The 25,637-nt window shown below is 35.1% G+C and overlaps 1 protein-coding gene across 1 annotated transcript; it reads left to right on the forward strand.

The window, feature by feature from the left end:
• The first annotated feature begins 20,404 nt into the window (after positions 1-20,404).
• emx1 (empty spiracles homeobox 1) lies at positions 20,405-25,321 on the forward strand. The gene is made up of 3 exons (XM_067385101.1): positions 20,405-21,010; positions 22,787-22,971; positions 24,561-25,321. Exons 1-3 carry the CDS (start codon positions 20,668-20,670, stop codon positions 24,726-24,728), a joined length of 696 nt encoding a protein of 231 aa, XP_067241202.1. The 5' UTR covers positions 20,405-20,667; the 3' UTR covers positions 24,729-25,321.
• Positions 25,322-25,637: the final 316 nt, after the last annotated feature.

The raw sequence follows: 25,637 nt of genomic DNA on the forward strand, positions 1-25,637 counted from the left end.
CAGCAACATACACATTCAGATACTTATGTAATGTGGTCAGCTGTATGTTTTTCGGGAATTTTGTAACGGCTTTGAATGCAGCTCAACCAATCAGAATCAAGGGACAGTGTTCTGCCAAATTTCGACCCCATGCAAGATTATTACCCCCTAGTATTGGTAGATTTAGGAGTAGGTGTGGGGGAGGGGTTAGGATTAGGGGTGGGGTTACGATTAGGCAATCAGGTAGCGACTTCAATGAGGGGGGTAAAAGTAATGAATTATCACACAGTAAGCCTATGTAGTTCCTTCATGAACCCCACTTTGGGAAACCCTGATGTAATGTAATGTTTAATGCACTTCATGTTGTTCATAACAAAAAATGGAATATATTTACTTTCCTTTGTGTTTTTATATCAATATGGTACAATATTATCCTATTCAATTAAATGTGATAAATGAATTAGGTCAAAAGTATCAAAAAAATAAAAAAAAAATAGTCAGAATATATTACAAAATGTGTAACGTTACTAACTATTGCTTACTATTTGCTGTTAAACCAGGCACAGATCATCCAACACACCAAAAGGCCAAGTGCACAGAAGCCTCCAACCACTTGAGGGCCCCATACTGCAGCATGTATTATGCACATAATAATAAAGAGAAAAAATGTATTTTACTTCCATTGTGTTAAAATCCTCCTTTTTAAAAGTGTAAAACCTATTATCTGCTTTTTAAAGGATTAGTTCACTTTAAAATGAAAACTACCCCAAGCTTTACTCACCTTCAAGCCATCCTAAATGAATGTGATTTTAACGGTAAAATATTGTAAAAACGCTACAGAAAAAAAAACTGTAAATAGGTTAACAGTAAGTTCCAGGACAGGGAAAAATCTGTAAAAGCTATTACCAGACATTATATGTAATTTTCACAGTAAAATGCTGTACATTTTAGAAGTAAAAAAGAACAAATCAATGTATAATTGTATAATAAATGTATAATTCCCACAATTTCCTGTATGACACTCCACATTTGAAAGTATTGATTAAATAATCACGTTCCTTAATAGTTTTTGTTATCAGTTATGTACATTAGGGTTTTATGTTACATCTTCTGTTGTTTAATGAATGTTTATTGCATTGTGTAAGTGTTGTGGGTTACCATGATGGTGTTTTGCGTTTGCGTGAATGACTCTGTACACCTTCTTTATATTAGTATATACTTCAGCTTGTGGAAAAGCTACTTGTGATGAACTCTTCATGACGCTTTCTCTTTTATCACCTGCATTATAATGGTGGCTGTCTGTATATGTTAAAGATATAAAACAGATTTTAGTAGTAGTGTGCATTGTTGAATTTACTGGTTTACATTAAAATGTTCTCGTTTGTAAATTACAGTTTTATACTGTAAAATTTACAGTTTGTTCTGTAAATGTGTTTACAGTTTTTATGTATTTTTTACAAAATTATTCTGGCAACCACATCTGCCACATTATATTTTTTACAGTGTGTATATGACTTTCTTTTTTCTGATGATCACAATTGGAGTTATATTAATAAATATCCTAATGCATCCAAGCTTTATAATGGTAGTGAAATGAACCAACAAGTTCAAAGCTGAAAAAAGTGCAGCCATCTATCATAAACATACTCCACACGGCTCTGCGGGGTTAATTAAGGCCTTCTGAAGTAAAGTGAAGCGAGGTGTTTGTGTAAAAAAAATTTCCATATTTATCAAGATATATAGTAAAATAGCCAGGAACTTATGAAGAGAGCGTAATTGACGCAACGTTTTTCTGTAATTTGAATACGGAAGGCGGTCTGGCGGAAGCTAGATATTTTATTTTTTTTTATTACATAACTTATTAAAGGGATAGTTCATCCAAAAATTAAAATTTGATATTTATCTGCTTACCCCAAGGGCATCCAAGATGTAGGTGACTTTGTTAATTCAGTAGAACACAAATGATGATTGTTAACTCCAACCGTTGCGGTCTGTCAGCTGTATAATGCATGTCAATGGGAACTTCGTCTATACGACACATTGATGTCCCAAGACACGAAACGATCAGTTTATGTGAGAAAAAGAAAAGTATTTATGTCATTTTTTACCTCTAAAACACCACTATGGTCAACTGCCCTGCACATCTGGTTGGTGAGGTCTGAATGCGCTCTGACAACGGAAGTGATCTTTCACACTCATTGAAGCAAAGCGGGAGACATCACTTCTGTCATCAGAACGTGTTTTCTGACCTCACCAACCGCATGTGCAGGACATTTGGACATAGTGGTGTTTTAGAGGTAAAAAATTATATAAATACTGTTCGGTTTCTTGCACAAACTGATCGTTTTGTGTCTTTGGACATCAATGTGTCGTCACGAGCCGCAGGGTTTAATATGGATTTGTCAGTGCATGTTTTTTGACTCTTATAGAGCTTAGATGCCCTGGGGGTAAGCAGATAAACATCAAATTTTCATTTTTGGGTGAACTATCCCTTTACATATGGATATTTTTCTTACACAAATGCATCACTTTGCTTCAGAAGGCCTTTATTAAAGTCATATACACCTAGGATGGCTTGAGGGTGAGTAAAGCTTGGGGTAATTTTTATTTTAAAGTGAATTAATCCTTTAAGTTACTTTGCAATAAAAAGAAAACATTTAAGGAAATCTAGGACATTTTCATGTAAGGAAGTCAAATCCTTTGTTATAAGAAGCACAAACATGTATCTGTCATCACAAAAGCATGTTTCAATTTATTTTTGTCTTCATTAAAATAGTGAGTTATAGACAATTATAACACATTTGCTTTTCTCTCATTCAGTGTACCTCGATCTCTGACCATAATATCTGACTATATTGTAATTTTAAGGACTTCTACAATCTAGTTTATAATATTATTTCTGCATTAACTTACTTTCTTTCAGGGTTGTAAATTCAGTTTGCCCAAAATGCTTCAAAATGCTTTGAAATGTCACGATTGAGAGAGAAATCCCATGGAGAATATGCAGGTATAGGTTCATAAATGCCACCAGTGGGTTTCCCCTGCTTTCGAAGAAAAAATCTAATCAGATGGTTGTTGCAAAAAAGGAAACTCTGTTATCTTTGGCAAAACAACTCTTGTGATTCATTCATTCTGCCATTATTCAACCAAAATGTTTAGCTATTTTCAGAAATAATCTTATGGATCTAAACAAACCATACTCATATGAGTAATCGTAACCTGGCCGTATCTCCCACGAGACTGTGAATAACTATGGGAAGAAAAAGAAAACCCGCATTTTGTGACAAATGAGCTGACTTTGGTGGAACTTTCCTTCTCATCATTATTATCTGTCACTAAACCTGAAACACCTCTTAGTCAAGAGAAACTGGTTCTGCTTATTTAAACAAATATAAGATAAAAAAAAAAGAAAAGTATTCAACTTAATTTAGTATTAATTATTTATAATATAGGCATGACAGAAACAGAAAAGTGATTGTTACAAATGAAAAGAATTATACTGAATAATACTCAAGAGTTTTAAGGTTATGTCTGAAATATATTTCAAACCACATCTTGTGGATCCACAAATCAAGGTCCGTGATGAGCTTTTTGCAAGAGACGTTTCTCGATACATCTTCTTCAGCGACTCCATCTTTACAGACTCTGTCTTTTGTCTTATAGTGCATATTAATACTCATATTAATGAAACTCAGTCCAGATACTGACTCCTCAGGCTTCCTTCACTGTCAGAGACATTCAGCAGTTCCACCACTTCATCTCCATCGGTGTCCTCCTCTTCCTCTGCATCCCTGGATGTCTGCAGCTCCCCTTCACCCTTCCCTCCCAGCTCCAGGTAGCTTTTGGCGGGTGGGTTGACACCCCTGCTCCACACCCCAGAGTCAGTCCTATTCTTGGCAGCCTGGGCCGTGGAGGTTCGTTCATCCCAAATTGAAGTTTGCATGGTGCTGTCCACTTGGTTTCCTGATTCAGTGCTTTGAATCCCAGCGTAGGGAGCCACCGCAACTGTAGACTTACTGGAGCATAACCCCATGTGTTCTCGCTCTGTGTCGCTTTCTTTACGAAACTACTCCTTCTGCATTAAGACTCCTGTTTGGATATGAAAGCAGCTAATCTTGCACTCACTTCTCATAGTAATCCTGAAAAAAGATTATTGGGAACCTATTTTAGTATTTGCGTCTCTCAGCTGGTTTGAACAGAAATCTTTGTCTCACCACTTCAACAGGATCTGGAGAGCTCTTAACTTCACATGTTCCAACAGCCTGCCACATCTCTCTGGCAGACACATATTAAGAATGGTTAAAAACAGTCTATATCGTATATTATGTTATAAACAATAATTCAATTAGACATACAAAACACACAGAGCAGATCTAGGCTTATTAAAGTGTTAGTTTACCCCAAAATGAAAATTCTTCATTTACTCAACCTCGTGTTGATCCAAACCCGTAAGACTTTAGTTCATCTTCGCAACACAAATGAAGATATTTTTAATAAATTCTGAGTTCTGTACTCTCCATTGACAGCTATGCAACTACCACTTTGATGCTTCAAAACTTTCTTAAAGAGATTGTAAAGCTAATCCATATGAATTGAGCGGTTTAGTCCAAATTTCCTGAAGAGACTCGATCACTTTATATGATGAACAGATTTAATTTAGGTTTTATTCACATATAAACATCAGCGAACATAAACAAAAGCTCAAACATACTTATTTGAAGTGCAAGAATGAACCTCATTGGTTCTTGCGGAAGCTCAAACATGATGCGTAACATGGGAATGATCTTCATTGGTTCTTGTGGAAGCTCAAATGTGATGCGTAACATGATAATTAACCTCATTGGTTCTTGTGGAAGCTCAAATGTGATGCGTAACTCGAGAATGAACCTCATTGGTTCTTGCAGAATCTCAAACATGATGCGTAACTCGAGAATGAACCTCATTGGATCTTGGGAAAGCTCAAGCGTGATGCGTAACACGAGAATGATCTTCATTGGTTCTTGTGGAAGCTCAAATGTGATACGTAAGATGAGAATGATCCTCATTGGTTCTTGTGGAAGCTCAAATGTGATACGTAACATGAGAATGAACCTCATTGGTTCTTGCAGAATCTCAAACATGATGCGTAACTCGAGAATGAACCTCATTGGTTTTTGGGAAAGCTCAAACGTGATGCGTAACACGAGAATGATCCTCATTGGTTCTTGCGAAAGCTCAAATGTGATGCGCAACATGAGAATGAACCTCATTGGTTTTTGGGAAAGCTCAAACGTGATGTGTAACACGAGAATGATCCTCATTGGTTCTTGCGGAAGCTCAAATGTGATGCGTCACATGAGAATGAACCTCATTGGTTCTTGGGAAAACTCAAATGTGATGCGTAAAATGAGAATGAACCTCATTGGTTCTTGGGAAAACTCAAATGTGATGCGTAAAATGAGAATGAACCTCATTTGGTTCTTGCAGAATCTCAAACATGATGCGTAACTCGAGAATGAATCTCATTGGTTCTTGCGGAAGCTCAAATGTGATGCGCAACATGAGAATGAACCTCATTGGTTTTTGGGAAAGCTCAGACGTGATTCGTAACTCAAGAATGAACCTCATTGGTTCTTGGGAAAACTCAAACGTGATGTGTAACACGAGAATGAACCTCATTGGTTCTTGCGAAAGCTCAGACGTGATTCGTAACATGAGAATGATCCTCATTGGTTCTTTTGAAAGCTCAGACGTGATGTGTAACACGAGAATGAACCTCATTGGTTCTTGCGAAAGCTCAGACGTGATGTGTAACACGAGAATGAACCTCATTTGTTCTTACGAAAGCTCAGACGTGATTCGTAACATGAGAATGATCCTCATTGGTCCTTGCGAAAGCTCAGACGTGATGTGTAACACGAGAATGAACCTCATTTGTTCTTACGAAAGCTCAGACATGATTCGTAACACGAGAATGAATCTCATTTGTTCTTACGAAAGCTCAGACGTGATTCGTAACATGAGAATGATCCTCATTGGTCCTTGCGAAAGCTCAGACGTGATGTGTAACATGAGAATGAACCTCATTTGTTCTTACGAAAGCTCAGACATGATTCGTAACACGAGAATGAATCTCATTTGTTCTTACGAAAGCTCAGACGTGATTCGTAACATGAGAATGATCCTCATTGGTCCTTGCGAAAGCTCAGACGTGATGTGTAACATGAGAATGAACCTCATTTGTTCTTACGAAAGCTCAGACATGATTCGTAACACGAGAATGAACCTCACTAGTTCTCGCACATCAAGTGAACATGCTTCAGCTTCTGTTTACCACAACTGATGTGAGTTGAACGTTTATATGTGAATAAAAGCCTAAATTCAATCTTTTCATCTTATAAAGTGATCGTGTCTCTTCAGAAATTTTGGACTAAATCGCTCAATTCATATGGATTAGTTTTATGATCTCTTTATGAACTTTTTGAAGCATCAAAGTGGTAGTTGTGTAGCTGTCAAGGGAGGGACAGAAAGCTCTCAGATTTCATCAAAAATATCTTAATTTGTGTTCTGAAGATAAACGTAAGTTTTATGGATTTGGAAAGACATGAGGGTGAGTAATTAATGACAGAATTTTCATTTTTGGGTGAACTAAGCCTTTAATAGTAACATTCTGTCTCTATCCAGTCATACACGATAGTCAAAACAGAAACCAGTCAGCACAACTGTAGATTATTTTAAGTCTATTTTCTTTCACGTATACAACAGAGATTCTAATAGTTTTGCCATCTTAATCTCACTGGATATTAGTGTTACTCATTCCTGAAGGACATTTACTGTTGAAAAACTGCTCTGATAAATGACAATAAGATAAGATTTTCTGAAGTTGTAAATAAAACAAAAATTATTAGAGTATGTTTTACAAGAAAATATTGTTCAGTCTTTCTACGTAAATTTCATGTTAAGCTCAATGTCTCACTTGTCATTTTTTTGTTATTATTTGTGTAATTAACTAGCAATTTCTGAGGAAATTTGTTTTAAAGTAAACTCGACTTATTTTAGTGCACATGCCAAAACCTGTGTGTTATCTTTCCTGGTTACAGTGTTTAAAGGGTTAGTTCACCCAAAAAAATCTGTCATTAATTACTCACCCTCATGTCGTTCCACACCCGTAAGACCTTCATTTATCTTCAGAACACAAATTAAGATATTTTTGATAAAATCCGATGGCTCAGTGAGGCCTGCATTGACAGCAAGTCAATTTAGACTTTCAAACGCCCAGAAAGCTACTAAAGACATATTTAAAACAGTTCATGTGACTACAGTGGTTCAACTTTAATGTTACGAAGCAACGAGAATACTTTTTGTGCACCAAAAAAACAAAATAACGACTTTATTCAACAATATCTAGTGATGGACGATTTCAAAACACTGCTTCATGAAGCTTCGAAGCTTTACGAATCTTTTGTTTCGAATCAGTGGTTCGGAGCGTGTATCAAACTGCCAAAATCACGTAAACCATTGAAATTTTGAAACACTCATTTGATGTAACAAAGCCTTGTTTACTGAAATCGTGTGACTTTCAGGCTCAGAACCACTGATTCAAAAATCTTTGAAGCTTCATGAAGCAGTGTTTTTAAATCGCCCATCACTAGATATTGTTGAATAAACTCGTTTAGTTTTTTTGGTGCAAAAAAAGGATTCTCATCTCTTCATAACATTAAGGTAGCCACATGAACTGTTTTAAATTAAACTTTAGTACCTTTCTGGGCGTTTGAAAGTGTAAATTATCTTGCTGTCAATGCAGGCCTCAGATTTCATCAAAAATATCTTAAATTTGTGTTTTGAAGATGAACAAAGGTCTTACAGGTTTGGAACGACATGAGGGTAATTAATGATTACATTTTCATTTTTGGGTGAACTAACCCTTTAATTCATTAATTAATCCACTTGTAAAAAAGCTTTTTCATGTGTATTACTATTGCCTTTTATTGTTCATTTCTTCCTGGAATGAATATTCAAATTAATCTAACAAGACAATAAAGTGTGTTGCTGTATGGATTTTATCAGGACTTTCTGTTTCTCCAAACCAATGGCAGACTGGGGGAGAAAACCTGTTTGAAAACAGTCATTATTTGTCATTTTTTCTAACAATCATAAGTTACACAATTCCCCTCTTACAGCCCACTCATATTGTTTTCTGTGTACGGGCTGTTGAAGGTTATTGTGTTATTGGTCTCTGTGCAACACTTTTTGTTTAACAGTGTATAAATAAAGCTGACATTACATGATCGGTGAGCTACCAAGACAGCATTACAGGCATAACATAGTTGTGGATTTATATTTTTGGCAGCTGCCTAAAACACCTCAGGACATTAAGCATTACGCAAATCCTTATCAGTGTCACACGCTAATTGCTAGGCTTTTTGTTCATTTGATTTATGACTTTTTTGATTTATCAGTCCACAAGTGGTCAGGTTTCGGAGGCAGACTGTTTGATTATTAGACTCTCTTACAATTACAAATGTATGCATTTTAAGTTTAAGTTGTCTGTTGGACTACAGAATTTAAATTCTGAATAAATAGAATAAAACTCTATTACTGTTTTTAAAGGGGTTTTTTTCTTTTGGGGGGTGGGGGGGGGTATAATTTTATTATATATAATTTTATTTTATATTTTATATATACAATTACATAATAAAACAACTAGAAAAAGGTCTCCTCAATTTGTGCATATTTTTAGCTATCAGACTGTCAGTGAGTCACTCATGCTGGGGGCTCATTTGAGGGCCAATATTTTTGTGACGCATTAACTATCACAATAATTTAACACGATACAGACATATTCATAAAATTGTAATTCATAGAGACCTTATATGCAGTTTATAGATAAATCTATTAGTAGGAGCTTTTGAATTTACATGTTCACATGCAAATAAAGAGGAAAGCTGCTAAGTAGCTAAAAGTAAATTTGTTCAGAAAGTCCCTTTTTGAGGGCCAAAACTCCAAAACATGGATGGACATTCATATTATGACAGTCTCATAATGATGCTGATAAAATTATCGAGAGATTCAGAAGATAATGTGTTAACGAACGGTAGGTATGTGGTATATTGCCATTACGTTTGTGGCCATTACACCCCATCACCGCAGGGATTTCCCTTCCTACATTGGAAGTTTTACTAGATCAGGAGTTTAAAAGCTGAAGCACTGAAAACACATCAATCAGATCAATTTACAACTTATTCGCGACAACTCAAAGTGGAGAAATGAATACTAACGTGTTCTTCGTATTTCTGCTGGCCATTGGTCTTTCTGCTCAGTCGGAGTTCCTGGTAGACTTCAATGAAATGATAAAACTGAAGGACGGTAAAACATATCTGGTAAGTAATATCATTCATGCTACAAACCTGACTCTTTTGATTTAAAAATCACACATTTCTAAATATTCAAACATCTGACATTCTTCCTTTAATTTACAGGACTGCTCAGAAAATTGCGATGAGGTAAAGGTAAGTACTCACAAACTGTTTTTTTTTTTTTTTGGGATTTCGTACTTGATTCAGAGTGCTGGGCTCCAGAATGTGAAACATATAGACGTTAATACGCTGGGTCTCATACGTGCTGTTGAACCACAGACTAATGCTTATCGGCACAACATGAGATAGTATCACATTTGTGCATTGCTCTGACTTCCTTTCCATTTGCATGATCGTTATTTCTATGGGCAAATCTTTTTGCCACCAAAGAAGAAGTTTTGTTTTGACACAGCAGGTCTTCTCATTATTATTTCTGATACTGCTGCTGCTAGACTTAGAATGATTTTGCCTCTGACAGACAATACTTTAGACAAAAATTCTCCTTTAGTACAGCATTAACAGTGGATTATTTTTCTTATCCAGGAAACAGCATGCAAATGTGTCCACCTCGACCATTGTGTGGTAAGAGATGTTTATTTTATATCAACCACAGTCAGTTAGGTGATTTGTGTTGTTTAATAATTATGAGATTTCCTTGTGCTTTATTCAAACTGCCTCATTACTAAATTGTGCTTAAACTGTCTTTCCATTTTGTAGAACAGCAGAGTTTCAGACTGCATCAAAACTGGCCTTCTCAAGTTCAACGTGAACTCACCTGTATTCAACTATAGGGTAGATGACATGCTGAAGGTATGTTAGCCTTACATTACTCAACAGGAAATTAATCTTAAGGGAGGAAAAGCCATTATGATTTGCATTGGTTCACAGAATTTATAGCCATGTTAACTTAAATACTCAAAAAGGTTAACTTGAGGTCAAGTAACAATTTGTGAACATTTTGTCCCAAATTCACTTCATTGTGTTCAATTCAACTAAAATGATTTAAAACTGAAGTTTACTTAATTCATCTGTGTTGGGACTACATGAATCACTTTTGTTGACAACTAACTGGACAGTGGATCTGCAGTTCCCAGCATGCTTTTTAAGGGACTGCGCTAGAGTAAATGTAGGGATTACGTGTTTTTTTTTCAATGTTGTTATATTATCAAAAATAGTTGTGAGAATTTCGTGGGCAGTTGTGTGAAAGATGTGCTGTGAGTTTAGCTGCTCACCCTACAATACTATTGTCAGCAGCAGTCTTCAAATTAATTAAAGGTACACTATGCAACTTTTGGCCCTCTGGCAGTTAAAAAGCGACATTAATCATGCAGAACAACATTGTTTCGGTTGTGATTCCTCTCTGTGTGACTGTTCGGATGAATATGGTTCGTTCTCATAACTAAAAAAAATTGGAGAGAGAGAGAGATTATCTAACATAACATTCTCTGTAAGCTAGCTGAATACCTTACTGTTGTGCTCCTATGGTTCTGCAGTTGGTTATTATTGGTTATTAGACGGTACTTCCTTAAAAATAAATTTCAGCACAACCATAGTGAAATGCCCTTCATAATAGATCAGACTTTACAATAAATTCCGTTCGATAGCTACATATGGCAATTTATCTGTTCAATAAAATACCTTACTCATCTGTTGAGTAATAAACACCATCTCCACGTCGCTTTAACATTTCAAATCCCTCAGTTCTCACCATCTCCGAAGCTAATGTTAATTCTCATTTTATTACAAACTTCTTTTTTTTGCTAGAAGACTCTCCCCTATTCAGCATTTTAAACGGGTGATTCCCCAGAGGTTCGAGATTTAACTTATTTCATGTCATTCTCGCTTGTTATGACAACTAACCACAGCCACTATTACACTCCTCAAAGTAGCTGGAACAAGTTTTCTCCATTTACAGATATGATGAGACATGCACACAATTTCCCACGAAAACACTTATATAAATACAAAACAAAATATAAACACTTATCATAGAGTTGCCATAGTGAATCAGGGTAAGACATAAACACATTTTAGAAGAAGGATTGATGATGTAAATATGTCATCTAAAAATTGTTTACAGTGTACCTTCAGTAAGATATTTTTAACATACTACATACTTTACATACTACAGTAAATTAACCAAACTTAATTTAGTTAATTAATCCAACTAAATAGTGTTGACCCAAATGACCTGATTTCATTTAAATAAAGTAAATTAAATTGTGTGTAAAATCTTTCTGTTAAATTAAGGATAATGATTTTTTTTTTTTATTATTAACTTTTATTTTATATTTAATTTTTTTAATGAGGAATGACAATGAAAAAAATAAAGTCTGTTTTTATCATCTGCATTTTTGGTTGCATTGTGATTGTAACTTCAACAGAGTCTTGTACATAATTCATTTGACATGATCTTTTTTCCTACAACAGAAATTAACAAATGAAGTCACCCCACAATGGCCCACACTGGTGTCTCCTAAAATTTTCCTCGAGTACATCCGAACTCTACATCAAAAATCAAATTCATCTCCAAGGGTCCGGAGGGAACTATCAAAGAAAAAGGGACGAAAAGAAAAGGCGAGAACACACTTCAATCGTCTGTCCCAGAGAAAAGATGGCACCAGATAATATATTAAAGAAGAGATTTTATTTACAAAACAGGCATAATGGGGAGCAATGGTTCAGGGGAGAGCAAGGCCCAAAATAACCAAAACAATCCACTAACAATCCAACTAACTTTCATTTTGAAGTAAGATTTCTGAACGCTTTCGGTTTGCACAGGGCAGTGCACCTGCTAACACACAATTAATGTTTCACAATGTCATAGTTGATATTTATAATTCTCTTTTTGTTTGAATTGTAACAATTTATAATTATGTCTGTTTAATTAATTGTATTTATGGGTTTATTTAATGTAATTTATGACTTATTTATATATTTATTCATTTATTTATTTTTATCTGTATGACTGTTTCTAACTGTCAAATATAGAAATTACACAATAAAGTCCACTTTACAAAAAATCACAGATGTTTGTGTTATAATTTAGCAAATAGCTGAATTCATATTAGACCGGGGTGATAAAAGCTCTGAGATTATTAATAATAATAGTAGTAATAGTATTGCTGCAAGTACACATCACATTAACACACATATAGACATTCAAGTATATATATATATATTTTAAGGTGTCCAAAAAAATGACTATAGTCCCACTGGCTTCACCTTGTCACGTTAATATTGTTATATTAAGCAAATAGCATAGGCCAATTAAGAAAGATACTTTATAAGTAGTCCATATGACAAATTGTGCTGGAATTAAAGAATATTATCATATTCATATAGAATAATTGATCTTCTACAGTGGTGGTCAGAATTATTGGCACCCTTGGTAAATATGATCAAAGTTGACTATAAAAATAAATCTGAATTATTTATCCTTTTGATCTTTAATTCATAAAATTAGCAAAAATCAAACCTTGCATTGAAGGAAAGGAATTGAAAGTGGAGGGGAATCATATTATGAAATACATTTTTCTCCAAAACACTTTGGTCACAATTATTGGCACCCCTAGAATTTTTTATGAGTAAAATATCTCTGAAGTATATTCCCATTCATATTTACTTTTTTTTTTTTTTTTTTTTTAGCACACAAGAATGTTCATGAACATGAAATTGTCCAGCCATGACTTCCTGTTCCACAGGAGTACAATTATGTGTAAATACAAAGGCCAAATTCCCTTAATCATTCATCACAATGAGTAAAACCAAAGAATATAGTTCTGATGTGCAGCAAAAGATTGTTGAGCTTCACAAAATAGAAAGTGGCTGTAAGAAAAATAGCTGAAAATCTCCATTTCCACCATCAAGGCGATAATTAAGAAGTTCCAATCAACTAAAGATGTTAAAAATCTGCCTGGAAGAGGATGTGTGTCTAAATCGTCCTAATGCTCGATGAGGAGGAGAGTTTGAGTGGACAAAGACTCAAAACCTGAACGCTTCTGCTAGAAATCCAATAATGGGCAATCAGTGGTGTAATGTAACGAAGTAATAATACTTCGTTACAGTACTTAAGTATTTTTTGGGAGAATCTGTACTTTACTTGAGTTTTTATATTTCTGTCAACTTTTACTTTTACTCCACTACATTTCCTAAATAAATTATATACTTTTACTCCGATACATTTTCCGAAAGCATTTTCGTTACTTACTACAAAATAAAGTCGGAAGAACACAGACTGCAAGCAAGCATGTGCAAACAAGTGCTCGCACAACCGCGGTTGATTTAATTTTCCGGGTTGCGTCCATTGCTGGAGCGGCTGAGAAGTGCACTGTCATTACGAGCATAGATTATGCAGCCTGGTCTCATTGTTAATACGTAGTTATTAATACGTAACTTTAAAAGACACAAAACGTACATATTTGTACGTTTTGAATGGTGCTAAAACGTACAAATACTGACGTAATTATGGCACCAAAACGTAAACATACTTACGTTTTTACTGCGAATAAAACGTAAAATATTTACGAATCTTTCATGTCATAAAAATATATGCATAAAATATATATAAATGTTCCCTTTTTAACATTTTTAGATGAATGTAATATCCCTAAACCCCACCCCGAACCTAAACCTACCCATTTTATACATAATGTTAAAAGAATAAATCATAATGGACAGAAATGTGTAGGAAAATGACAATTTTAGTAAAAATATGACATTAAAACGATATTTTGAGCCACTTATCCTACACCTACCCATAACAATTTCTTAAAACTACATACTGTTAATAAATGAAAAACAGACAAACAAGCGTAACGTTAATCACAATAATTTATTTTTTGCAAATATGTCAAAAGTGGTACCAAAGGTTAAAATGATGATGAGTTCCAGTCGCAGTCCTCTCTGGCTGTAACGTAATAGTTTTTATAGGGTACAGAGCAGAATATAATTTATTAATCCGTGAAATTATGAATCTGTCTTCTCTCCGTGAAGGCGCGCACTCATTTCAAATGTCAATCCACTGAAACACGGCATATCGCAATCTGCGACGAAGCAGGTGAGAACCAATGAGCGTTCGATATCAGTGCCGTAAATCATGTCGTAACGCTTCTCGAGGGTGGCGCAGGCGCACTGGCGCTATTTTTTAAATTTGAATCATAACGTGCGCGGGCTTTGACTGTGACGATCGCTGTTGCTGAGAATGAAGGTGAAGATCGACAGATAAAGGGCTGAATTTGAATCTGTTCCTCGCAAACATATGGATTCTAAAGATATGGAGTACAGCAAACAAATAAAATGGGTGTGATTTGTTAATTTATGTTGTGCTTTGGTGTATCTTATGGTTGTATTGTCAGTCACTGCATAGGAAAAAAATCTGACAGCAAAATATTACAAAACGATTATAGAAATGTTATTCATTTTAAGGTTTCAAAGTGTAGTCTCGTTTAACATTATGTAACGTTAATGACAATTGAACACAACATATTTGAATCATTAAAGCCACGATTTTAATATTAATACATGGTAATTCATATACATTCACACTTTACGTTAGATGTTTTACGTTTTTTAAGCTGCTAATACGTAAGTATTTGTACGCTTTAGTGCTATAAATACGTCAATGTTGTACGTTTTTGTGTGTATGAAAACGTTAGTAAATGTACGTGTGGTAGAACCACACTTCACGTAAAAATACACACGTATTCTCATGAGATCACGTTGGATTATGAGACATTACGAGAGCGGCCTCTAGAGGCGAAATAAAAACTATCACTGATGCCTCGTATGGTTTCTTTTGACACGTGATGTGAGGCTGCGCGCTGCACAGAGCGGGTCACTTCAAAACGATTTAAAACGGACAACAAAACGGTATGTTATACAATGTACACTACAGTACATGTTTTCATATCACTATAAAGTAATTAGTTTGTTGACTAGATGCTGCATTAGTGGAGAATAAGTATGTTTGTCGTCGAGGCTGAGACATTAGTAGTAACCTCAAGCGGTTAAAACAATGTGACAAAAAAAAACAACAACTGTATGCCACGATTGTTACCATTCATTTGCATTAGTTTATAACTATTTCTTCACTGTTATGCATTCATTATCCGGCGAAGTTGCATATTTAAACTGTATTCTCATACAGCGACAGAAGAATAACAAATCAGAAATGTAGCCTATTCAATTTCAGTTTTTATCGGCACTGTAACACATATTTTGATTAGATAATCATCAATTTTTCTAAAATAGAGCCAAATAATGTGTGAAAGTACACATATAATAGACCCATGCTATGCCTTTGTGTGTAAAGATGGTAATTTTTAAGAATGACTGTTTGGATTTATATGAAATAGTAACATTTTACAATAAGAGTACATTTGTAACACTGGTTAAGGTTAATAAAAGTATTGTTAATTTTTGATTTCATCATTTACATTTTAACATTTTAAAGTTGTCTCTTGCATTAGTTATGATGCACTATAAATTAACATGAACAAATCATCAATGTATAATTAATATATTAGTATTTTTTATGTATAAAAATTACAATAAACCTTTAGCCAATTTAAAGAAACAAAATGTAAGAGAGTTAAAACTGAACACAATCTTGCTGCTCAAACTGTGTATAGAACAATTTTTAATTTTTTTTTTTTTTTTTTGCTCCTTTTGTATTTTACATTTACTTGTACTTTTACTTTCAATACTTAAGTACATTTAATATAAAAAAAATACTTTTCATACTTAAGTACAAAAAATATCACATACTTTAAAACTTTTACTCAAGTAACATTCTAAACAGCAACTTTAACTTCTACCAAAGTCATTTTCTGGCAAGATATCTATACTTTTACTCAAGTATGGTTTTCGAGTACTTTATACACCACTGTGGGCAATGGGATCATTCAGGACAATGATCCAAAACAAACACCAAAACCAACACAAAATTGTGTCTCTGAGCACAAAATGAAGCTTCTGCATGGTCCTCCCAGTTCCCTGACCTGAACCCTAAAGAAAATGAGTGGAGTGAACTCAAGAGAAGCACCATCAACATAGAGCTGGAATCTGAAGGATCTGGAGAGATTCTAAAGGAATGATCTCTGATCTCTTGTCAGGTGTTCTCCAATCCCACCAGGCATTATAGAAGAGTCAGAGCTGTTATCTTGACAAAAGGAGGTTGCAAAAAGTATTGAATAAAAGTGCCAATATTTGTGCTCAATGTGTTTTGGAGAAAAACATTTATTTCATAATGTGATTTTCCCCCCACTTTCATTTATTTTCCTTGAATAAAATGATAGATTTTTGAAAATTTTATGAATTAAAGATCGAAATGATGCAGATTTATTTTTACAGCCATCTTAGTTCATATTTACCAAGGGTGCCAATAATTCTGACCACCACTGTAAATAAAGACAACCTTTTTCCTCTTTAAGCACTAATTCAAATACACGTGATATGACCATAATTTCTCCAAATACACATTTTCCACACTAGAGGGCAGCAGCGGACAGCAGGACAGAAATTTCTTCAGGGACACATGAAACTCCAACCGCTTGACAAGTAATGTATTTTTTATGCTGGGTTAAATATGGACAAAACCAGGGATTGGGTTGTTTTCACCCAGCCATTTTTTCAACCAATTTTGGATTTATTTTTTTAGCCAGCAATATAGTAAAAGGCATGTTTTTGCTCACCCCCAAATAGGGGCAAATTTGTGGGGTATTTTAAGCTGAAACTTGACCAGACCAGACTTATATTACATCTTGTTAAAGAGGGCATAATAGGTGCCCTTTAACCCAACCTGCTGGGTTTGTCCATATTTAACCCAACTTGGGTTGTTTTTAACCCAGCATTTTATTTATATATATAACAAAATAACAGAAACTGCTAGTTATTTGTGGTAAGAACCCTTGCTATATACAAGTACAGAACAATGATGAATGTGAGTTTGGAAATTGCAACAGAACATATTTAAATGATATTTCTTATATATTTAAGTTATATATTTAAATATGTATTTATATGTAATTTACATTTAAATATAATTGCATAATTGCATAAAAATAATATAAATGTAATATATTAATATAAATATATTTAAATATTCAAATAATATATAAGGCTAAAATATATAATAAAATTATTTAAAAAATAATAATATTATATAAATAGGCTATTTTAATATAAATAAATAGGTTATTTTAGTCAACATGCATGAATATAATTTTGGATGGCAAACAAGCTCTTTAACGTGAAAACGTTGCAAATCTCTCGCTTAGGGTTGCTTGTTTGTGTTAAGTTCTTTTGGTTTTTAGAGATGCTGTAAATCTATGAGTATCTTGATTCATCTAACAAATCCCAGGTAACAAATCAGAGGATAGGAGAGAGAAAGTGAGAGCTTTCTTGTTGCATTATACAGCTCCTTTTGGTGAAAGGTTTAAGTCTGTCTCCCGTCCTCCCATCTCTCTCTCTCTCTCTCTCTCTCTCTCTCTCAGCATGGTAGTTTTTAATTCTGTGTTTGTGCAGATGGCTGGTTGCCCCATTAGCATTCATTACAGATTCCTTGAGCACTTAATTATGGAACAAGAGAGAAGAGTGGCAGACGGAAACATTGAGGAGTCTCTCTCTCTCTTTCCCTGTCACTTCATTGCACCTTTAGGTCCGTGTATGGCACAGACAAGATCCATGAAAATGTTTTTTAGAATGCTTGCATGAACAAACATACCATATCCTTGATGTGCATTGGGAATTATAAAGGATAAATATGAAATATGAACATATAATTTGTGTGACATAGTGCAAAATATGATTCACTGCTCATTTTATGCAATGCCATGGTCAGCATATAAAAATGCTGAGTTTCTGTAACTGATGATACATTAAAAAATCAGCATTGCACATCTCAAGGATAATAAGTACACATTCACTAACACTTGAGTAATTCCAGGGATGTGAATAACACCTCAATTTCAGATACTGAGAACATCTTAAGTTATTATTAATAATATTGTACACCACATGATCATTTTTATGGTTAGCTCCAGGATACAAGGTTTACAACAGAGATCCATTGCCACTTAATTTTTTGGCCATTTAATGTATAGCCTACTAAATAACGAGCCTTCCACAATTTACTGAATGATTTTGGCACAACTAATAGCCTATTCAGTACTTTGAATAATAAATAAAACGACGTCTATTCCTTGATACTATAAAGAGGTCAATCTTAAAGCATGACTGTGCGCGTTCACGGGTTTTGGCTTTCTAAATAGGCGCTCAACATGTTGTTCTGCCAACTGTAATGATTTTCTAATGCGCACTGGAGTTAACGAGCCAGTCAAACATTTAGCCTAATCATTACCTTTAAAAACACAACATGAAACGGTCGCTGAACAACCCCTCAAGATAGCCTAAATATACATCGGCCTGTAAATTAATAGCGAGGCAGAAGTTTGTGAGCTATATCGCTTGAAGCCTTCTTCGCAATGCTTGCACTTTTGTCAAAACCCTGAAACGAAATATTTTCAATAATTTACCCACTCGGTCGCATAAGCCTCATAATGCCGTCTTGTAGCCCAGTCCGCTGACCGCGGGTGAGTGATCGGAAACAGGTGCAGGCGGCTCGGCCTGCCATGAGATGTTATCGATGTGCAGTTCTGGAAACCACTCCGTGACCAAGTTAATACGTTACTGCGTAAACGGGTCAACGATTTCTCATTTTAATCGACAGACACTGGTTAAAGACTAAAAACGATGACTGTAATACGGTTTGTATATAGACAAAACTGCCATCGAATTTAGTTCTTTAGGCTATAGTTAGTATAGCTAATGTCTGTGTCATTATGCACTGCTGATTCTTTTTCTTTTTTTCTTTTCTTTTCTTTTTTTTTTTTTTTTTTTTGGAAAGTAGTTGGCAGTATTATGTCTTTAATAAAAATAATTCATAAAAATGACAATTCAAAACATGATACTAACAATAATAATAATTACTTTACCATGCAGTTGGAAGATTATTATTAGTACACTAAAAAAATGCTGAGTTAAAAACAACCCAAGATGGGTTGAAAATGGACAAGCCCAGCGAATGGGTTGTTTTAACCCACTGGTTGGGTTAAATGTTTGCCCAACCTGCTTGGTAGTTTTGTTTAACTCAACTATTGTTTAAAAATTACTATATTGCTCGCTTAAAATGAACCCAAAATATTATGGAATTAAGTTTACTTAATAGTTAAACAATAAACATTTATTAAATTACTTTTTAACAAAATGTTCACCTTTTTTTCATTTTAAACCCACCTTGGGTTATTTTTAACCCAGAATTAATAGTATAGGACTATTAGTATTGTTATTATTATTATTAGGCTATGGCCCATTGAATAAATTTGATATTATATTATGCCGAAATTATCTAATTTATCATCTAGATATTTATGTAAATTGGACCTTTTAAATGTGGATTAATGAAAAATTAATCTCAGTAAAATTCATTGCTGGCATATTTGCCAGAGAACTAAGTAAATGCATTTGGTCCACTCCTACTCAACTCTGTAGACGCCAAAATTATTAAGAAATGTGGATTTGAATGTGACGTGGGTTCTGTTTTTACTCAATTGAAAAACTCATATTTTTGTGTCCTTTACATGTTCTTGTTAGGGTTTTGTGGCAAAAAAAAAAAAAAAAAGCAATCAACGCAACATAACATCCCCGTTTTTATTATTCTACTGGGCTATTTTGAATTAGCCTACTACGGTTCAGCATCATCGCTGTAATTATGCGTAATTGAAGAAAAACATGTTTAAATTAGTTAAATGAAGAAAGGTTCAAAAGCAACCCTTTTGCTAAGGCTGCAATAAACTGCAGATTGTAGCCTAGTACACCCTGAAGGCTTGCGTAGCCCATAGCTGGAAGTGTGACAAGGAAAATAGTTTTTGATGATCTACTGCGTAGGAACTGACCTGTTGGAGGCAGCCCATTGAAGTGAATGATCAAACTAATAGAGTTCATTATCTGACCCAAATGAATGTAGGACCCGCCCACCGCCGGAGCTCTATGCGCCAAGGGCTTTCATCCAATGAGTGCAAGTCTCAGACGACACTGTGTGGCGTCCCTCAAATCCAAATCGATGGGTCTCGAGCTTCTATTCTCACTTTTTCTTTCATGATTTATGGACACTCGTGGATCGATGGATTACACAGCAATTGGCAAAAGCAGTGTTTTATATTTAGTTTAGGTCTGACTTAACTACAATGTCTTTCTAAAATACTGCTGCTGACAGAGGTCACTAAAAGAGTTCTGAAAGGACGTAAAGGTGAACCTCATCATCTGCTGGACTGTACTGGTAACGTCACGGACAATGTTCTCGGCAACGGGGAAGCGGTGTTTTACCATTGAGTCTTTGGTGGCGAAGGAAAACCCCTTAACACAAGAAGACCCCATTCGCCCCACCGCCCTGAGCTATTCTGCGCCTGCTGACAGTTTTCTTAACGGGTATCAAAGCCCCGCAGGCCGCGCGCTCTATCCAAACCCCGAGCTGGTGTTTTCGGAGACTGTGAACCATGCACCTCTGAGCATGCACCCACACCCGCTCGGCAGCACGCACCTCCAGCACCCGCACTTCTTTGGCACGCAGCACCGCGAGCCGCTGAATTTCTACCCGTGGGTCTTAAGGAACAGGTTTTTTGGACATCGGTTTCAAGGTAAGCTCGACATTAAACAACTTTTTCACCTAAATAAAAATAATAAAATAGCCTATGCATATTTTTTACACGTACATGTGGGTTAAGTGTTCAATAAAAGTAGGCTGGTGCATTAATGCATACGCGTGCGTCTCTGAACTTATCTGAAAAATTCTCATAAATGCTCACCCGCGGCTACAGGCTACTTACCACTGTGGAGCGGGATAACACTGATAGATGGAGATTGTATTTGAAGGTAATTCCGGTTAAACTGCAAATGAAAATCACAAATGATATGCTTACAGCTTTTGCCATGCCCTGAGGCGATACTTAAAGAGGGACACACAGATTTAGACTAAGCTGTCCACGCACAATAGCACAATGTCAAATCTCCCAAAATGAATGCATTATGTTCGTATAAGCTTATAATAGAAGCATTGGAGAACAGTTCTGATAACAGTAATTGCTTGATCTTGCATTCAAAATTTCCACCAGTTTCATGTGCCTACGGCAAAGTGGGAGAAGTTCAAATGTAGTCAGCCTTAATGTTGTTTATGAGTTATTTTTTTTAATAACGTAACATTATATTATCATATTAGTATTTTAGTGTCTAAGAATACCTTAAATTGTTTTATACTTTATTAGTTGACTGTTACTTAATTAATTACTTATTATTAGCTTACTATTGCCACGCTATCGCTGTCTTTGCAGCGAGAGATAATGACAGATGACGAACCTGCTCTGATGAACTCGTTACACCTCATCATTATCACAATTTAATTTTCATAGGTCACTCGATAAATTGTCCTCTTTTGATGTTCAAGCTGTTGCCGATGAAAGTAAACTAATATATGAATTGAATAAATACAAAAAGCTAATATAAAGGTCAAATATTTAAGCTAGCTAACAGTGTTAATAATTTAGCTAATTGTGATGACCTTTAAAGATGAATCTAAAATCTAAATTATAGGCTATTCTTAAAAATGTATTCCTGTTAAACAAGATTTATTCGGTGAAACCTTTATAATTGAGAACGTTTAAAATTGACAGACTCTGCATTTTTTTTTAAATATAGTCCATCAGGCTAAGGGTTGCAAAGCATAGGCTAATGAGTGTTAAACTCATTACATGGCTATTAATAATAAAAAATTACAGGCTAATATGTTGCATGGCTATCGATTTTAATTAATGCTTGCATTATTTGGACTTTATATTATATAGACAAATATAGAAAAATATTATGTAGCTGTAGCCAACCGTCCGCCAATTAGCCTACCGTGAAAAGGTTTTATTCAGATGAAAATGGGGGGTCATATAGAAATATTAGAAAGGGTCTGTTGTTAATTGTTTTCGTTATTCCTTCATAAGACATTAAAACATTATTCAGTCATGTAGTCAATCATTTAGACTTTTCTTATAGAATTAGGCTACTTAGCTCAGGCGGGAAATAAAACTCCAAAAGCGCAAAAAACTACAACAACAAAAAAGTTAGAATGGCACGATGTTGATACAAACAGTATTCGACGAATAAAATACAGTTCATACTATTTAATCAATTATATCAATAGGCATAAAGCAGGGTACATTTTAACTCTTTTTGACAAAGTCGATACTGATGTCAACTTTTGTTGAAATTTACAACATGGGCTAAAGCCAGAAATGGTGCCTCTTGGGCTATAGTTTTCTTCTTGGGTTTAATTAACATTACTTAAAGTTCAGTTTCACTGACATAGCCCACTGTCGCATGGCTATAATCAAGTTGTCTTTTATTGATTATTATTATTACTGTTATTTCAGGGAACGACGTCTCACAGGACACGCTGTTACTACACGGACCGTTCGCGAGGAAGCCCAAACGGATCCGCACCGCGTTCTCGCCTTCTCAGCTGCTGCGCCTGGAGCGAGCCTTCGAGAAGAACCATTATGTAGTCGGAGCCGAACGGAAACAGCTCGCTAACAGCCTCAGTCTATCTGAGACTCAGGTAAACATTAGGAAACGCTGCAAGTTCCCATGCTCAAATAAAATCGTTTAAAACAAAGTAAAAATGGTATTTAGTCGACTACGGTTTCGCTTACAATAAAGAAACTGCCCCGTGGACAATTTCACAAATAATCACAGACAAAAAAGTAGGCTATTGCTAATTAAATTATTTAGTGGAAAATTAAAACTAGGACTTGTTCGTTTAAAAAAGATGATAAATATGTTTTAAAAAGTTATGAGGAAGTGTTTGATATTGTGAAACTGAGGGCTATTAATGAGACATTTCTTTATTTTGAATGATTAATGTTGTACTGACAAGCTGTTGCTGTTGGCCTACATGATAATGTAAACAACACTTGGACTGCTTGCAAAATCCAGAAACGGGCCAATAGCAGAATATCCGAGTCTGAAAGGACGCTGGCTGGCCATGTGTCAGTTGTTTGCTGCGCCCTGTGATATAATTTTATCTTAGGCCAAGACTTTAAAGGGATGAGTAGATAATAGTCGCTTCGCTCAGATGCCACCAAGTAGGAATAAACCCATTCGCCCTGATCCTTTAAAACAATGACGTAAAGCTCATTTTTTAAAACCTTATATAGAAGGGAAAAAAAAAGTTTTTTCCACAAAAAAATCCAAACTATGGCAAAAGGATTTTTTCTTCAGTGTTCCTCCGCATTCGCCATATGGCAATGAACTGGCACGATTTGATGCATCGCATATAGGCCTACCTTAGTTTGTAAAATCTACGTTTTACACTGGGAATGATCATGTTCTCTCTCTGTTTTTACTTTTTGTGGAGTTTTACTGCAAAAATTAACCTAAAAACTCAAATGACTTAGCCTACCATACACGCATCTCAGGAGAGAGGCAATTTTGGTAAAACATAAATAAATAAATAAATGATAAAAAATTTGTGAATTTTTATTAATGTATTGGCTACACCTGTTTTATGGAAAGCGATTCAGGATTCAGTCAGCATCTTGAGAATTTATTCAGCGTAGCGCGCGTGTGATCGCTTCAGAAATAGCCTAAATAGAATAAAATAATTGGTAAGCCATCTTTTTCACCTATGCGCGGTTGTTTTTGGCTATCCTTATGTTTCTATAAATGCGACTATTTATGACTGTGGGCATATCAGTCTCTTGAAATGTGTGAATGAACAGTTGTTGCAAAAATAAACGCGGTTTTTAATTAGAAGGCCAAATACATTAAATGCCTAGGCTACTTTATATTTTGAAGATCTGTTAGTGATTGTATTTGAATTAAATTAATGTTTTTAGATGGCATTATCTGTGGAAACTTATTCGTCTTTTTGTTTGGATTTCTTCTGATACACAACAAAGTTCTGAAATAAGTGTAAAAAATGGATAATGTCGTGACAAAAAAGTCAACATGAATGAATTCGAACGTGAATACGCGTCATGCTGTTAAAATGGTTCGATTAGAACACAAATGAGTTTGAACTGTCTTGCGTCATTCACAATCTGTCTCGGTTTACCATTATGACGGGTGAACTGTCAACTGCGTTATATTTAACCTACTCACCAAAACCTAAACGGCACTGATGTCCTGGTCTTCTGCTCCACTCAGGTGAAGGTGTGGTTTCAGAACCGCAGGACCAAGTATAAGCGACAGAAGCTGGAGGAAGAGGGCCCAGAGTGCACACAGAAGAAGAAGGGAAACCACCACATTAACCGCTGGAGGATTGCCACCAAACAGACCGGATCTGAGGACATAGATGTCATGTCGGATGCCTAAGACCAACCTAAACACTGCCCAAATGAACACACAAGACCAAGAAAAGCACTATTTATTTAATGTTATTAGTCATGATATTTCAGATTCTAAACCTAACCGCAGAGGACCTGACCACGTGAGTGTGGTAAATATGAGTTAAGGATGAATTAAACCAGAAAGTAATCTACACGCAGGACTGAACACTATAGTTGTTTAACATACCTCTGCTGGAATTATCCGATGTTTGACACATGCTTCACCTGTAAGAAGAAATCATCTTATATATATGACGATGTCTTTTTCGCGCTCTCTTTTTTTCCCTTCTTTTTTTGGGGGACAAGAAATTGTATTTAAAACTAACAATTAAGTTAATTTTCACAAGTCGATATTTTTTAATTCTGATTAGTTTGTTGTTTCTCTGTAAGGTCAGTTAGTAAAATTAGTTTTAATGGATATTTTTATTAAGTTAAAAATTATGTTGGCTAAAATCCAAAATCTATCCAAACAAAAATGTTTCAAATGCTTTAAAGGGTTGGTTCACCCAAAAATAATATTTTTGTAATTAATTACTCTCCCTCACGTCGTTGGACGCATAAGACCTTCGTTCATCTTCAGAACACAAATTAAGGTATTTTGTTAAAATCCGAGTTTTTTTATCCTCCATTGAAAGCAACGAAATTAGCCTACAACATTCAATGTCCTGAAAAGTAGTAAAAACATCGTTAAAATAGTTAACGTGACTACAGTGGATCAACCTTAATGTTATGAAGCGACCAGAGTACTTTTTAGTGCAAAAATAATGAATTTATTCAACAAATTTTCCTCTTCCTCCTGTCAGTATGTTATGATGTTGACACAGTGCTGTGTTTCTGTGTTTACGTCCGAACGCAGGCTCATTATTGGCCGGCTCCTGCATCAGCATCTGCAACA

This window comes from Chanodichthys erythropterus, chromosome 5 (assembly GCF_024489055.1).
Source record: "Chanodichthys erythropterus isolate Z2021 chromosome 5, ASM2448905v1, whole genome shotgun sequence".
NCBI lineage: Eukaryota > Metazoa > Chordata > Actinopteri > Cypriniformes > Xenocyprididae > Chanodichthys > Chanodichthys erythropterus.